Source organism: Penicillium roqueforti (genome assembly GCF_015533775.1).
Source record: "Penicillium roqueforti strain LCP96 04111 chromosome Unknown scaffold_37, whole genome shotgun sequence".
NCBI classification, from domain to species: domain Eukaryota; kingdom Fungi; phylum Ascomycota; class Eurotiomycetes; order Eurotiales; family Aspergillaceae; genus Penicillium; species Penicillium roqueforti.
Window position 1 is genome coordinate 87,543 of NW_024067601.1, and position 15,023 is coordinate 102,565.

The window sequence follows — 15,023 nt, forward strand, 5'->3', positions numbered from 1 at the left end:
CAAACAGGCTCTGAGGGCGTTGCATGCATGTGCCGTGTTACCAAATCATGGCGGGAGAGGCGTGTTGTGTTGTCAAGGAGGTCTGATCACCCGCCTTTCATAAGCCAAGATCGACATCAGCACAGGGCGCGTGTCGGCTCTCATCGAGATGATGATTAGTGCTCAGTCTTCTGTAACGGAAAGTTAGTTTTGAATTTTATGTCTTGAGACAAAGGAGGCCAAATCAGGAGACAGCAAGTCTCATCCACGGACCTTCTACCACGACCCTTGAACAAAATAGGCAAATGTCCGACGACGCGATGATACCATGTGGCTTGAGGTGACATATAATGTTACATATAATATGGGGCTCACTAGCATCTGACCACAAACTAATTTGATATCCAGCCGATAATCCGTGACTTGGTGACTCGGAAGCTTCCAAGGTTGGCTTTGGCAGGTCATATCGAAGTTGAAAAGGCGGGTTTCCTTCTATAGTATTTCCCCGCTACACTACTGACTCTACTCACTGGCATTAATTTGCATATTCATCTGTACAGCAGTGGGAATCTACTTCGTATAATGCAGGTAGTATGCCGGGGAACCCACTTTTCCCCGCATCTCCGCATCTCCGCGTTTTCAGGGTTCTTTTTAGGATTTTTGAGTTTGCTCCTTTCCCATTCGGGGTTTTATTGTATTTCATTTAAGGATCGTATCTTTAAAATCTCTCGCCCTTGCCCTCTATCCCTTCTTCCACTTTCTTCCTCCATCTTTAATCAGACTCTCTTGTGGAACTTCATTAGTTATGGGTTACAAGATAACTAATATCTATGTCATCACCGCGGTGGCCGTCATCGGCGGCGCACTATTCGGTTTTGATATCGCGTCTATGTCCGCCATGTAAGGCGTCCCATTCCTTGGAAATATCAGATTGAGGCTGATGATCACTGACTATCTCTGGCAGTCTCGGCACCCAGCAGTACAAGTGTTTCTTCAACCAAACTGGCACCAATGATAGCAATGAATGCGGAGGCCCTACCTCTTCCACTCAGGGTGGTATCTCAGCTGCCATGCCTGGTGGCTCCTGGGTGGGCTCCCTAGCTTCTGGTTTCGTAACCGACTATCTGGGTCGTCGCGGGGCCATCCAGTCTGGCTCAGTGATCTGGTGCATTGGTAGCGCCATCGTGTGTTCATCTTTTGGAATACCCCAGCTTGTCGTTGGCCGCTTTATCAACGGAGTTTCCGTCGGTATACTCAGCGCCCAAGTGCCAGTCTATGTCGCCGAGTTAGCCCAGCCCAGTAAGCGTGGACAGGTGGTGGGAGCACAACAGTGGGCGATCACTTGGGGTATATTGATCATGTTCTACGTCTCGTACGGCTGTAGCTTTTTGAAGGGCACCGCTGCATGGCGCACTCCGTGGGGGTTGCAGATGGTTCCCGCTGCCCTGCTCTTCGGCTGCGTCTTCCTATTGCCAGAAAGTCCACGTTGGTTGGCCAAGAAGGATCGTTGGGAAGAATCTCTTGAGGTTCTGGCGTCGGTCCATGCCAAAGGTGACCGAAACGCGCCTTTCGTGCAAGCCGAATTACACGAGATCCGTGAAATGGTCGAATTTGAGCGCAATAACAAGGATGCCTCATACCTTGACCTTTTCAAGGGTAATATGATTTACCGAACCCACCTCGGTATGTTCACGCAAATTTGGTCTCAGCTCACTGGTATGAACGTCATGATGCTTTATATTACCTATGTATTCGGTATGGCCGGCCTCACTGGAAACTCGAACCTTATCGCATCCTCGATTCAGTACATCATCAACGTGGTGATGACTGTGCTAGCTTTGGTGTTCATTGATCGTTGGGGCCGTCGCACTCCGCTTTTGGTCGGTTCTACCCTCATGATGGTGTTCATGTTTGCCAACGCTGGCATCATGGCATCGTATGGCAAACCAGCCCCACCGGGTGGTCTCAACAATACTCCCGAACAGTCGTGGGATCTCTCCGGGTCCCCTCAGGCCGCCAAGGCAGTCATTGCTTGCACCTATCTTTTCGTCGCCAGCTTTGCGCCAACTTGGGGTCCTGTCAGCTGGATCTATCCCCCTGAGCTCTATCCCCTTCGCCTGCGTGGCAAGGCTGTCGCTCTTTCAACGTCGTCTAACTGGATCTTTAACTTTGCCCTTTCCTACTTCGTCCCTCCCGCTTTTGAAAACATCAAATGGAAGGTCTATGTATTGTTTGGAGTCTTTTGCTTCGCAATGACTGTCCATGTCTTCTTCGCCTTCCCTGAAACAGCCGGTAAAACCCTGGAGGAGGTCGAAAGCATGTTTGCCACCCCCGGTCTTACGCCCTGGAAGACAAGTGTGCAGTATAAGCATGTTCGCAGGCTGGAGAAGGGAGATATTCAGTCCGACAAAGTGGCAGACCTCCGCGCAGAGGAAGGAACCGTCCAAGCTCCCAAGCCCAATGAAAAGGAAAGCACCATTTCGCACGTCGAATAGGTACCTCCATAACTTGGTACATTAACTCCGCGTGTTTCTTAATTGGAACCAGAATCATTACTTTGTCCACGTGGAGACATGCTTTGCCAATATGATGAATTGCTCTTAATATTTCCGAAGAGTTTGACCATCCCCCACAGTCTCCTGAACATGTCTTAACTGCGAAATGCTAACGGGATCCCAACCCCTCATGCTTTTGTTTATGTTCAAACCATAATTTGTTAATACCAAGATGAATCAACCGCAATCTTTACTACTCTATGCTCAAACCATTGCAAATTCAAATTCAACTTGGACATGCGATATATCCTCTCTTGTTTCTGGTCCTTTCACTATGTAAACAGGACGCGTTCCTCGCATCAGACGCCTTGCTCGCTAGGTCGTCAGATTGTCCGGCGATGGTAATAACTTGTACGCATTCATGAATAATGAATAATGGTTTGAAGATGGTCACGATAGCAGTAGAAGCAAACTGGAGAGTCGTGGCATAGCAAAACTCGAATTTGCTCAGGTCCTTCCTCATAGTATGACACATAAGAAATGATCATCCGTAAGTAGTAAACTAGTAATTTTCGAAGTAGAAGTGTGCAGCAAGTACATGCGGAATTTCATGCACTCGACTTAAAAAAACTCAACCATCTGTAAACGTTACAAAACAATGCATGAATTAACTGAATCAATGCATAGGAATAATGAAAAGAACCCGTTAAGGCCTTCCTACAGAAGCCAGATTGAGAATGAGCTATTAGTAGCATCTAACCCTACTTAGACTTTATCATTATTTACTCAATCATCTAAACCGGGGCAATTTTCGCTGGTCTCCGCGGTTATTTCGTCGTAAGGACCTGGGAGGGTCCAAATGATGTCGAAACTATATTTATGTTAGAGAAGTCGAGCGTGAACTATGATATGAGTTGAAGACTGACCTATCGTCGGGATAAGATGGTGCATCCTTGACTCCCAATTTCTCCGCAATATCCGTAAGTGCATCGTGCTCCCAGCAAATCAGTATGTTGACCAAGCCTTTGCCATCGTATCCAGCAACCACATCCTTGACACAGCCCGGATCATCACGGTCGCAAGATGTGTCGACGGTGAGACCGAGGTCTTCAGCTAGCGGCTCAACGGTGTCGAGGGGACGGGCACGTTTGCCATCTGTGCCGTTCATGTTAGCCCTTGTGCCGAAGCTGCATGGAGAGAGGACATAAAACATACTGCTCTTAGGCGTTTCCGCCATAATATGGGTGATATTATACCCAGAATTCTTGCCGAACACTTCGCGGAGGCATTGTGCACGTTCAAGCCCTTGTGCATTCAATCCATTTCCTCCGTCACTGGGTTTCTCTCCGTGTCGAATAAGGTAGACAGTGGGATCGCGTGCTGCTGCAACAGAAGCAATGGCGAGTATACCGTAAGGGAAAAATCCGAGCATGATGGCGGATTACTTGGAGATGCTAGGATGTTTATCTCGGAGTACGGAGTAGCCTTGGGAGTAACATGATTATATACTTTGTTTTGCGCGGATGGTTTGATTGCACGCTGTAATCATCTGCTATAGAACGAGTTAAGCGAAGACCAACCATTTTCGTGACCGACAGCCCATGTAAAATTCTCGAGATGTGATTGGGCCATGGTTGGCGCTAAGTCTTATGGGGGAAATTGGCCGGCCCGCGCGACAAGAAGACCGTCGGATGGGGCCAGTCAGAGTAGCATCGAACTTATTGTTCTTCACATCTTGACTACAAAGGGAAACTCCTGTTTCTGCATTCATTGCTCATAAGGGAAAAGATGAGCGACATGCTGCAATGGACAGTCCCACCCCCGTCCGCGGTGTTTTGAAAGCTGCAAAACAGCATTTGAGAACTAGAGAATGGCTGAGCACGCAAATAGAAATGGTAAACCCTCGCTGTCTTATTGCGACCACAATTATGCTAACTTGGCTTCAAAATGGCACATAATCCAGAGTGACAGATCGACTGCGTTCGCTCTTGTTGCTGACCGACATATTTACATTTTCCTCCCCATGGAATGTACGGGGTAAATAATGCTGACTTCACAGTTTAGCAGTCACCCCTAATCCATCTGCTGCTCTTCGTAGTGACTTCCAATACTTATCCTTTCGCTGGAGAATCTCGAATCCTTGTTCTGCCCATCGATCATCCCAAGGAGGGAGTGTGTAACCCCCCGTTCCCGGTGCTGGGGGGCCAGCCAAATCGGTCAAGAAATCGAAATAGTCCTTGAAGTCAGGCTTGATTTCGTGGAACAGGGCTGTATGGCCTTTTTGTTGGAGTCTTTGGACCTCCCAAAGATCCTGCTCTTGTGGCGTTGGCAAGGATGCTGCATTTCTACCAGCAAAATATCGGGCAACGGCAACGGCCTGGTACTCATAAACCCGGAAGCTGATCGCAGCGCGGACCTGGCCGACGAGAGCTAACGATGGATCCCCGATCTTGAAAATGTGCTGGTAAAACCCTGCTGCCCGGTTGTTTGGGGTGACTGGATTTGGAACAAGGAATGGATAGGACAACTTGTACCCAGTGGCGAAAATGATCTTGTCCACGCCCTCCAAAAGGGTGTTGTCGGAGAACACGACGCTTATCCCCTTTGTCGTTGCTTGGATCTCTTTGATCGTTGGTCTGGCATTGACGTTAGGTAGATCCCATGCGGATTGCAGCGCCTCGTTCTTCCCTCTCTGGGACAGCTCGAGAGGGCCTTTCACAATGGCATGTAAATCCGCGACAAGATCCGCCGAGGAGACGCTGCCCCCGACGACCACAACACGCTTGTCCACATAATCGTCTGCCTTTCGGAACGACTTCGAGTGCTCAAATACGGTCGGATGGCGCGCGAAAGCGGCACTTAGCCCTGGAACGAACGGAACAAAGGGCACACTATAATGCCCCGATGCAACAATCACAGCATCAAATTGCTCTTCCCACCAATAGTCCTTGGGGGTGTTACCATCCCCGTGGCCGGATTGCCGAAGTGTCAAAGTCCATTTCTGGTCTCGCTTTTCAACCCTTTCAACTGTTGTATTGAGCGAAGCAAGATGAAGGTAGTCTTGGAACAAATCTTCTAGGTATTTTCTCACCACCCCAAATGGTCGGGTTGGATTGGACCGCCCTAAGTGTCTAGTTGACGACGCCGAATTTATCTCAGGAAAAGGGGTGTGCGTGAACGCCATGACTTTTGCGCCGACGTTGCTGTCAAGGCCCTCGTAAATGCCTGTGCGAGACGTTACATCTTCGGGAGAAGGAGACGTGAGCAGCGGGAGACGACCTGGGATTTCATGATCTTGTTGACTAGGAGACTCTTGGGATGGAAACAGATCGGGAATGTCATCGTATTGCCAGATTCCTCCAATGTGGCCCCGTCGCTCAAATAGACGTATGGTCTGGAAAACATTCTCTTCTTGCAAAGCTTTGACGGCAGAGATACCAGATGGACCGGCGCCGATTACAGCAACGCTTTGATACCGGGGCGCCATGACAATAAGTCGTCTTGTAGAGCGTCTTTAAAAGTGTAGAATATTTTCAAAAATCAAATTACCGTCTGAGAGATCTTATCGATAGGGTTCGAGCATCTTTTAAATCGTGGCTGTAGTATACAAAAGTAAGCGATGATGTCAAAATACTCCACCGTGTCGGAATCACGGCTGTATGTTGCAGGGTGATTGTTCATTGGGAACTACCTGCAAGATGTATTTAGGCTGGCATTGACGCCATTTGAAATTGAGATTGTTATATTTTTCATCCAATCAACATCCGCCCTGCTAGTAAATTGTGTATCTTTTGGTGTATACGGAGGACATTCAAGGTTGCCGGACGAAATCCTCACCGAGCGAGATTGGAAACAATGGCGGGGTCGCATTGCGAATAGGGGAAGTTGGATCACGGAATTTGAGACTTCATGATATGAGAGATGTTTCAAAATTCATTTGGCACACTCGATTCAAGTTCACTTGGTTCTTTCCAATATTTCGTGACACTCAGTGTAAAGGGAAGCTTTTGCAACATCTTTGCACTCCTGCTGTTCTCTCCCTCTCGGTGATGAAGCTTTTAACCCCTCTTTAATCGACACCTTCGATGCTTCTTGCGCAATTCATTACCCCCAAAGTTTTGGAGACACCCGAGCGCAGTTCAATCGTTTCGAACCATGATGACAGCGAAGGATATCCAGGCTCTCGTAGCGGTATCGAAGATGTTATGGCATCAAGGAGGTATGCATAGCCCACCCATTTGGCATCAGGGAGATGATTTTCATTGTCGCCCACGACCAACACATAGTCCTCTTCGGGTACGGTGAAATCGTCTTTTGTGTGGAGTATTGTCGGGCTCGAATGTGGATGGTCCGTGCAACCCCACCAAAATCACCCAGATCCCGCCTTTGCCAACAAAAATTCAATATCACGCGTCCAGATCATATCACGCATCTCCTTGTCGCTCCATTCCTAGCTGGGAAGCGATGCCGGAAAGGCATTTGACGGAAATCTAGATTTGAATATACGGAATAAACCGCTCGATATGACGTTGAAGGATACTTGTTGGGGTGAGGATAGCGAGGTGTTCGACGGAGCTTCCATTATCCAACCCCAGTTTGTAGATGTCGCCACAGGTAAATTGGATAAGAGAGCAAAATCTGGCCAATATATTTGCAGGGGAAAAAAGAGAAAAGCAAGCGTTGATTTTTTTTCCCTTATAACTAGGTCACGTGCATGTATGTGATATCAGTCTGATAATTATTCCTTGACATGTTGGCTGTGAAGACAGTTGTACTCCGTACACAGGCGACAGATAGGCGTAAAGAGGAAGGTAGATAGTCCAGGTAGTTTTGCAATCCCATGGGTCATGCACATGGAATTCGTTTGTTGTGGGACGCTATCATTATATTCAACCGGGAGTTGTCCGAAGACACGAGGGCGGTGTGCTAATTCTATCACGTGTGTTCTTACTCCGATCTCCTCCCTACCGAGGCCTTCAAAACTTAACTTTAAATAAGGTAAGTACGGGGTATGGAGTATTGAAAAAGGCGATAAAGAACTCTGGAGGCTTGCCTAGGCTCAGGGCTCATACACGATATGGACAATTAAAATGCTCTACAGCTGAAAGTATCGGACCAGAGCGACCCCCGAGTGAAATGACACGTATTCTTGGTAGCGTCACGATTGGGCAAATGTTCGCAAAAATGAGGGCTCATTGTTAATCATGATCATTGAGCAAATTGCACGTCGCATCTGTCATCAATCAGAGAGTCCGTGTACATTACAAGCGATGCCTAGTTAGGTACGGGTTTGTCTAACGTTATACAAAAATAAGCTTAAAATAGAGTCCAATACATTTCCTCCAATAGCCGAAGTGCTGATCATGCCCTATCGTTTGGTGAAAAATCCCGAGCTTCCTTAATCAATTTTCAGACAAGTCATTAGGATGATCAAAGAGTGCTTACGCTTTTTGCGATCGAAGGCAGTGCTGTTTCTCCTGCCCCTGACAGAGCCAGTAGGACAACGCGAGAACTGCCAAGCCCTTTATTAAGTTTTTCTCTTTATTTTTTCCCAACCTTTGCTTATTAGTGGATCCCTAGATTCTACCGAGGTCGAAAAAGGGGTGTACGAGACTTCCCGCGCGGTGGATAGCCTTGGAGGGCAAACGCCGAAATATCCTAGGGCCCGAATGGTTTGGATTTTGCCGTAGGGGTTCTCGCATGGGGTAGTATCCGATATTGGATTCAATGAATGCCCTCGGTTTGGTGATTAATTGTATCGGCCACAAAAGTTCCAGCGGACTGAAATTCCGTTGGGCCCCAGAAACGTTGAAAAGAAAGAAAGAGGCTAGTGCAATGAGAATCCGTGGAACAAGCGCGTCCATCCGTTAGACGATGGCCCAATCAGAAGGCTGATCCCCTGTCAGTGCACCGAATTTGACAGTGTTCTGGAAAAGAATTCGAAAAAGGGGATTGGTCAATGTTTTTTTGAGTTCCGACAATCTAGAGCTCATTTTTTTCGAGCCTAGGGGATACTTTATGGGGGCGAAGGGGGCAGGGAAAAAATAAAATAAAAGACAGATGAAATAAAACTACTCTCAGTCCTCTACATATTTTCTTGTATCTGTCATCTTCAATTTTCCGCTTCAAAATGGCTGTGACACAAAGGCAGCCTGTCAAACAGGCAGAACAGGTATGGTATAACGCCAGATCATTCCAATAAACAGTGCACATGTGCTAATCTTCCAGTCCTACAGCAGACGGATATTCCCAGCTTGCAATCCCTCAAAGATGCAATCCCGAAGGAATGTTTTGAATCGTCCCTCACAACCTCCCTCCTCTACCTCCTTCGAGATTCTATCTATTGTGCAGCTCTGATTTACGCTGCCCTCCATATCCACCTTCTCCCTTCTCTGCCTATGCGAATTGTTGCCTGGGCCGTGTATGGGTTCTTCCAAGGCTGTGTTGGCACAGGACTATGGATTCTTGCTCACGAATGTGGCCACGGTGCCTTCTCAAAGCACCAAGGGATCAATGATTTCATTGGCTGGGCTACACACTCCTTCCTGATGGTTCCATACTTCTCATGGAAGATCACACACGCTCGTCACCACCGCTACACTGGTCACATGGAAAAGGACACCGTCTTTGTCCCCTGGACCGAGGATGATTTGGCGTCGAAGAGAAATGTTAGCGTTGAGCAGTTGAAGCACCTTGCCGAGGAGACACCCATTGTCTCATTTGTCCAACTTATCGGACACCAATTGTTGGGATGGCAGATGTATCTCATCCTGAACGTGACTGCCGGTACCAAGAGTGGCCCGGATGGAAGCGAGAAGGTGAAGTTTGAGAGCCATTACAACCCATCGAGCGCAATTTTCACGGCCGCTCAGTGGAAGCTCATTGCCTACTCCGACATCGGCTTGCTGATCATGGGCTCTATCGTGTGGTACACTGGAACTATCATCGGAGCGTGGAATGTCTTCTTCCTCTACGTTGTGCCATATCTCTGGGTTCATCACTGGCTGAGTACGTCTTTCATTCCCATCTTGCCTGAGATCCTAGAATGAGAACTAACCAAATCAATAGTTGCCATCACATACCTCCAACACACCCACCCCGAGGTTGCTCACTACACTGCCGAAGCCTGGACTTACACCAAGGGAGCACTGGCTACCATTGACCGCACGACCGGCTTCATTGGCCGTCACTTCTTCCATGAAATCATTGATTACCATGTGGTCCACCACCTCTTCAGCCGCATTCCGTTCTACAATGCAGAGAAAGCCACCAAGGCCATCCAGCCTATGCTCGGTGAAAACTACCACGAGCAGAAGGATGAGAGCTTCTTATATTCCTTGATGGTTACCTTCCGCAAGTGCATCTATGTCTCCGAGAGCAAGGGTCGCGCCAGTGGACAGCCCGGAGTTCTCCACTTCGTTCTCTCGGATGAGAGCAAATAAAAAAAGGTACTGTCAGGTACCGGTAGAATAGTCATCTTATAAAATCATAGACTAGATTTCGATTATACATCCATATCATACCACAGGAACTTGTGGAAACAACGATATATTTCTGCGCTATGTCTGATTATGTACGAGATATGGTACACAATATCATGTTAAATATAAAACAAGAATTGTCTGAAATGCTCATCGATCGACTATATTATGCTAGGATCTTTCATGTCAAGGATAGCACTAATATTCATGCAAATGATTTTATATAGTTGAAGGGTAAGTTTTATGGACGCCTTCAGAGTCGATATTCTTATAGGTTGAAATTTTGAATTGCAATATTATTAGAGGGCTCCCTGAAGTATATTCTAAAACTCGAATATGGATTAAATATATAACTTTATTACATATGCTAGGTAATCAAAAATTGAAAAAAAGTGATAATACTAAAACTTCTAGGTTCTGTATTTCTTGCCCTGTCGGAGTCGACATTTAAAAACCTCTTCCGAGTATGATGCTGGTTGGTGACCTTGAAGTGGACGACATGCTAGACTGGGCCGCAGATACTGAGAGACTAGCTGACGGGCGAGCTTTTAAGTAATTATTTGAGCGCGGGGTTGTAAGATGCTACTGCTGTACTTGGCTTGCTGGAGTGATAAGGACACATGACGGGGATTTGACTCCGATGGTCTGGCGAGCTGTTTGTGTGAGATCTTGCAAGCAGGTGCTGTGGACGGCAAGTCTCGCAATAGTAAAGTCTGCGATAACGAGGTTGATGGGAAGCAAGAGCGATATAATACTACGCATGTGCTCAGTGGTTCGATCAGATACTAAAATTGAAAGGTGGGAAAGCTACAGAAGACGAACGAATTGAGGTGATAGGTGACGGAAAATAACTGGGTATTTCAACAAAGCAAACAAAGAGTTACTTGAAACTTTCATGGGCTCGTGTACATGCCTTTTGAATAGGCGACGTAAAAAGAAACAAAGCCAAGTCACACCTCAAAATCACTCTTTCTCCTCCCCTCCCCTCGCCAAACAATCCACCCCAAGGTAACTGTCAACTTCAGACCCATGGCAAGCCATATACTAGACGCCATACTCGTGGTCTTAGAAAGTCCACCCGCGGTCATGGCGCCCAAAAACAATGCGAGAAAGGCCCCGACTCGACGGTTGCGCTTCGGATTGAATTTTGCAGTCAGCTTTGGATCGACAAGAAGATCGCATAGCAGAGCTGTCACAACAACAGTTGGGATTTCATCTAGGGCCAGGATCCGAGAAGCACAGATCTGGCCTCCTGCTTGGAAAGCTAGAAGTGAGATTGCCAGGACTTGCATCCATTCGATCGGAGCCCGGGGGTCCTCGGGCTTCGGGGTGATGATCTCCAGCTGGATAAGAATTGCTGTGGCCAAAAGCGCAATAGTCTGAATACCAAATGAGATTATCATAGTCGAGCGGCGACGTGGCCTCAAGAGCCGATGCATGTGAACGAATAAGATGTTGCTTGCAAGGAAGACGGCCAGGGCAATTAGGGACTTCGCCCACAGATATGCTGGGGTTGTGGGCTGACCAGAGACTCCCAAGGCCAAGAAGATGGTATTTCCTGTGTTGTTTGTCATTAGCTTTACGGGCTTTGCACGGGAAAACAGTGACTATAGAATTCACATACCTGTTTGCATACTTGAGAAGCTGCCCCATGCATTGAATGATAGGCCATCTACCAAGCCACCAACAAATCCACATACTATAAGAGGAATATCTGTATGCGTAGTGTCTATGTCTGCTCGGAAGTGGCGGGAAATAGTTGAGCAAACCGTGTTGTCTTCTGGTGTCTGATTGCCAGAGACAGACACTGCCGTGCTGCCCCCAGAAGACCAAATACCCTGTGTATACTTGAAATCTTCATTGGGGTTCTCCGAACGAGAATTTGCAGCTGTTAATTCTGTTTGGTAGATAGAACGATGGTCAGGGGCACGGTGGGCTGGTGTTGTGAGTGGCTCGATATATCCCGACGAGGAAGGCGGCTGGCGATGCATGTTCAAATTATTATTATGCATATATTATTCAAGCCGGATAAGTTTATTATGAATAGAATCAAGATTGAAAGGTAGCTGTGCCAATATGGAAAGAAATAGATTGCCACAATGGCACAACGGATTTGGCTTTCTTTAATACTCATCCATCTTTCGGATCCATTCCGATCCTCTCCATGAAGAGAATAAGCTGAATCCTCGCCAAGAGAGATAAGAAAATTGAGATGAAACACTGATACTTGCCCCATCCCTACGCGTCTCGTTTATGTGTTACGGAGTACACCGCAGAGGGATACATTGGGAACCGAACTACTTAATCTAGATCTAGTTCTCTCTTCATTCGACATACACTGTGTGTATGCGATCACTATAACATCGATTACTGTATAACCAAATCATATCGCATGCGTAGTCTTATAAAGTGAGTAGCCACAATAGAAATGATCATCCCAAAACGAGATGATCTCACAGATCCATGTTAGCAGAATCTGGGCGTTATCTTGGCACTATAATTATCTCCGCTGCATGCGTAATTCAACCCCAGATCCCATTATAAATCAAACTATAATACGACATTAGACGGTGCGGGTTCAGGATCTACCGTGGCCTGGCGGAATCCGTCAAGACCTGATTCCTAGGATTTCTCGATTCCAAGGAGCAATCCGCAGCATTTCCTCACATTCTTTCTTGGCAGCATGGTTATGCGTTATGGCATTGACTGGCTACATGTGCAGAATCAGCGCGCGGCAATCGACCGAATTTAAATTTGGGACCATTGCGACCTGTCATCGGATTATTTAAACTCACCTGCCCTATGATTCTCGGCTTGATATGCAATTACCTGGTTGAGATGGCGTCTTAGAGAGTACATATTGTCTGTTCTGGCCCCTGAAAACGTCAAAAGGGTACACTTCGATTGCCAAGGGATCGACGTATCCACCGACACTAGTCCGTCCGGGGCCCCAAAAGCGCTGCAGTAGGACTAGTCGCCAAGAACGATCTCCGGCGGCATCAATGGTTCACCACTAGTCTTATCTGTGCACGCCAACGACTAAGTTCTCATAACACAGCCTCGAATACTAGATCTTGGCGCTCACAAGGTTGATCCTCCATACCGTACCCCGTATGTTGTACGTTGACTAAACCGCAGCTCAGGCACTGCCTGGTGCTGACGGGTCCAATCTTGGCATATTCTCCTTGTAATGGATATGTGGGCTGCAGGAATATACGCCCAACTCAAAAAGGAGAAGTGCAATAGCGATCACATTGGGGAGTTTCATGGCCGTCAGAAGTTGAGATCCACAAAAAGGAAATGGAGAATAAAACCACATGTTTGCATTCGAAAAAGCAATATTATATGCCAAGGTGTGAGACATTCTCCCCTTGCTGTTGTTATCTTCAGCCAAAAAAAAATCAGTCTTTTCATGGAGCCGCTAACAATACATGATAATGCCAAGTGGATGTCATTCGTTTACCTCCAATTGGCCAGCCCGCCAACTGGGCGGTGTTTTGGCTTGAAACCACGTTTAACTATTGTCCTTGCTGTGAGTATGACATCACCACCTGATCATCGTAGATCAAGGATGCAGTTGAACAGTATACTTCAATTGCTGATAAGTGGATATTAGGCTCTTTCGATGATCCATTAGGTCGTCATGATCTAGTCGAATGTTTCACCGCATAGGAAGATACTGTCTAGGTTTGAATAGATGCAACATATTGTAACACACAGGAGGTATGACTAGGTGTGTAGTTCAGCTCACAGTCTTGGTATTCGCCATCTTTGAAAAATAAGGCCCGACGGCAAGGGTGAAAGGTTAAGTGGGGATTCCGATGCCACGAGGCTTTCCCTCAGTTGGATGTTGTCACGGCTGTGTGCCAACTTTTTATCTTGAAAGGGAGATCTTAACTCTAATAATTTTAAATAATTAGCTGGGGTACCCCAGGCCCCGTTCATTGAAGGGATAGCGCAAAATATGTACCGCTAAGGCTGCGCCACTCTGAGAAGGTCCTCTATGGTCCTCGGCGTAGAGTCGATCCTTGTCGATCCCTACCGAGAATTCCTGATGTCTTGGATACAGATACACCTACTTTCCGCCCTTGCTGCAACAATAGTCCGTCTGTAAAGGTAACACTCGCCAAGGAATTGTGTCAGTTGATTAATGATTCCCAAAGTTCGTTGTCGGAGGAATCATCGGGGAAATGCTTGCATTACATACAATAATTTCTCGTGTTGGCCCTGCGCAGTGTCTAGACCTAGGCTTTTAGGTATCGCCGCATAAATAAATTGCCGGCTGAGGCCTGACCAAAATGACATGAGCCTGAAGATGAGTGAAAAGGTGCCTATTAGTGGGAGTTCACTGATAATTCGGCGAATATCATGGAAAGAAATCATACCTGGTAATGTTTATGATATCCGTTTCTTTGATGTCGGGGTGAGGGGGAGATAACGGAGTTAGTATAATTTAGGCACCCTGCGCTTGAAGATCTTCCATCGCCGACCCAAGCTGGTTAGTAACCGCATACGGGGAAGGTTCTATATCCTCTCAGTGGTTGGCGGTGGGGTTCGGAGGCTCGGCTTGCAAACCATATCTTGGTTTCCAGACAGAAAGAGAAGTCTCTAGTGATTTCTCCGCTGGATGGATGAAGCCCAATTCGTGTATGCTTGCACATCTCAAATGTTCTAACAACAGCATCAGAGTTAAAAATGGCGGGATGGACTAAGGTAAAAAATTTCTATACCAACAGTAGGTATCCAACGCGGCTTAAAAGAAACGATATCAGGGCGTATTTTGTTTCATCCATCCGGAGCAACGCTTGGCCCGTTGCCTAGTCAACTGAGGTCGAACGTTCTACGGATATGTTGGTCCAAACTCCATGCTAGAACAATCATAGTGGCCGATAAATGACCGCAAGTTAGAGACTGCTAGGGCTATCGATGTGGTTATTCGTGAGAAACCCGTCCTACGACTGCTAATCAGTGACCTCAAGGGTGACATATCCCCAATGTGCCCTAATCGAGAGTCCCCGTAGTCCCCTTCGAGGAGCTCTAGTATCTTTGCTACCATTGTAATACCCAC

At 47.0% G+C, this 15,023-nt stretch overlaps 5 protein-coding genes across 5 annotated transcripts; 2 read left to right on the plus strand and 3 right to left on the minus strand.

Annotated features, from left to right (window-relative positions):
* Positions 1-784: 784 nt before the first annotated feature.
* Positions 785-2,474, plus strand: LCP9604111_8792 (sugar porter family MFS transporter; the record flags this gene model as incomplete). Its single annotated transcript, XM_039076974.1, has 2 exons — positions 785-879; positions 944-2,474. The coding sequence occupies 2 exons, from the start codon at positions 785-787 to the stop codon at positions 2,472-2,474; spliced, it is 1,626 nt and encodes a 541-aa protein (XP_038925188.1).
* Positions 2,475-3,260: 786 nt separating this feature from the next.
* Positions 3,261-3,906, minus strand: LCP9604111_8793 (uncharacterized protein; the record flags this gene model as incomplete). The annotated part of the gene is made up of 3 exons (XM_039076975.1): positions 3,261-3,345; positions 3,401-3,629; positions 3,690-3,906. The coding sequence occupies 3 exons, from the start codon at positions 3,904-3,906 to the stop codon at positions 3,261-3,263; spliced, it is 531 nt and encodes a 176-aa protein (XP_038925189.1).
* A 621-nt stretch (positions 3,907-4,527) lies between these two features.
* LCP9604111_8794 (uncharacterized protein) lies at positions 4,528-5,961 on the minus strand (the record flags this gene model as incomplete). Its single annotated transcript, XM_039076976.1, has 1 exon — positions 4,528-5,961. One exon carries the CDS (start codon positions 5,959-5,961, stop codon positions 4,528-4,530), a length of 1,434 nt encoding a protein of 477 aa, XP_038925190.1.
* A 2,643-nt stretch (positions 5,962-8,604) lies between these two features.
* Positions 8,605-9,916, plus strand: LCP9604111_8795 (oleate delta-12 desaturase; the record flags this gene model as incomplete). Its single annotated transcript, XM_039076977.1, has 3 exons — positions 8,605-8,646; positions 8,711-9,482; positions 9,543-9,916. 3 exons carry the CDS (start codon positions 8,605-8,607, stop codon positions 9,914-9,916), a joined length of 1,188 nt encoding a protein of 395 aa, XP_038925191.1.
* Positions 9,917-10,905: 989 nt separating this feature from the next.
* LCP9604111_8796 (YoaK family protein) lies at positions 10,906-11,946 on the minus strand (the record flags this gene model as incomplete). The annotated part of the gene is made up of 2 exons (XM_039076978.1): positions 10,906-11,513; positions 11,580-11,946. The coding sequence occupies 2 exons, from the start codon at positions 11,944-11,946 to the stop codon at positions 10,906-10,908; spliced, it is 975 nt and encodes a 324-aa protein (XP_038925192.1).
* Positions 11,947-15,023: the final 3,077 nt, after the last annotated feature.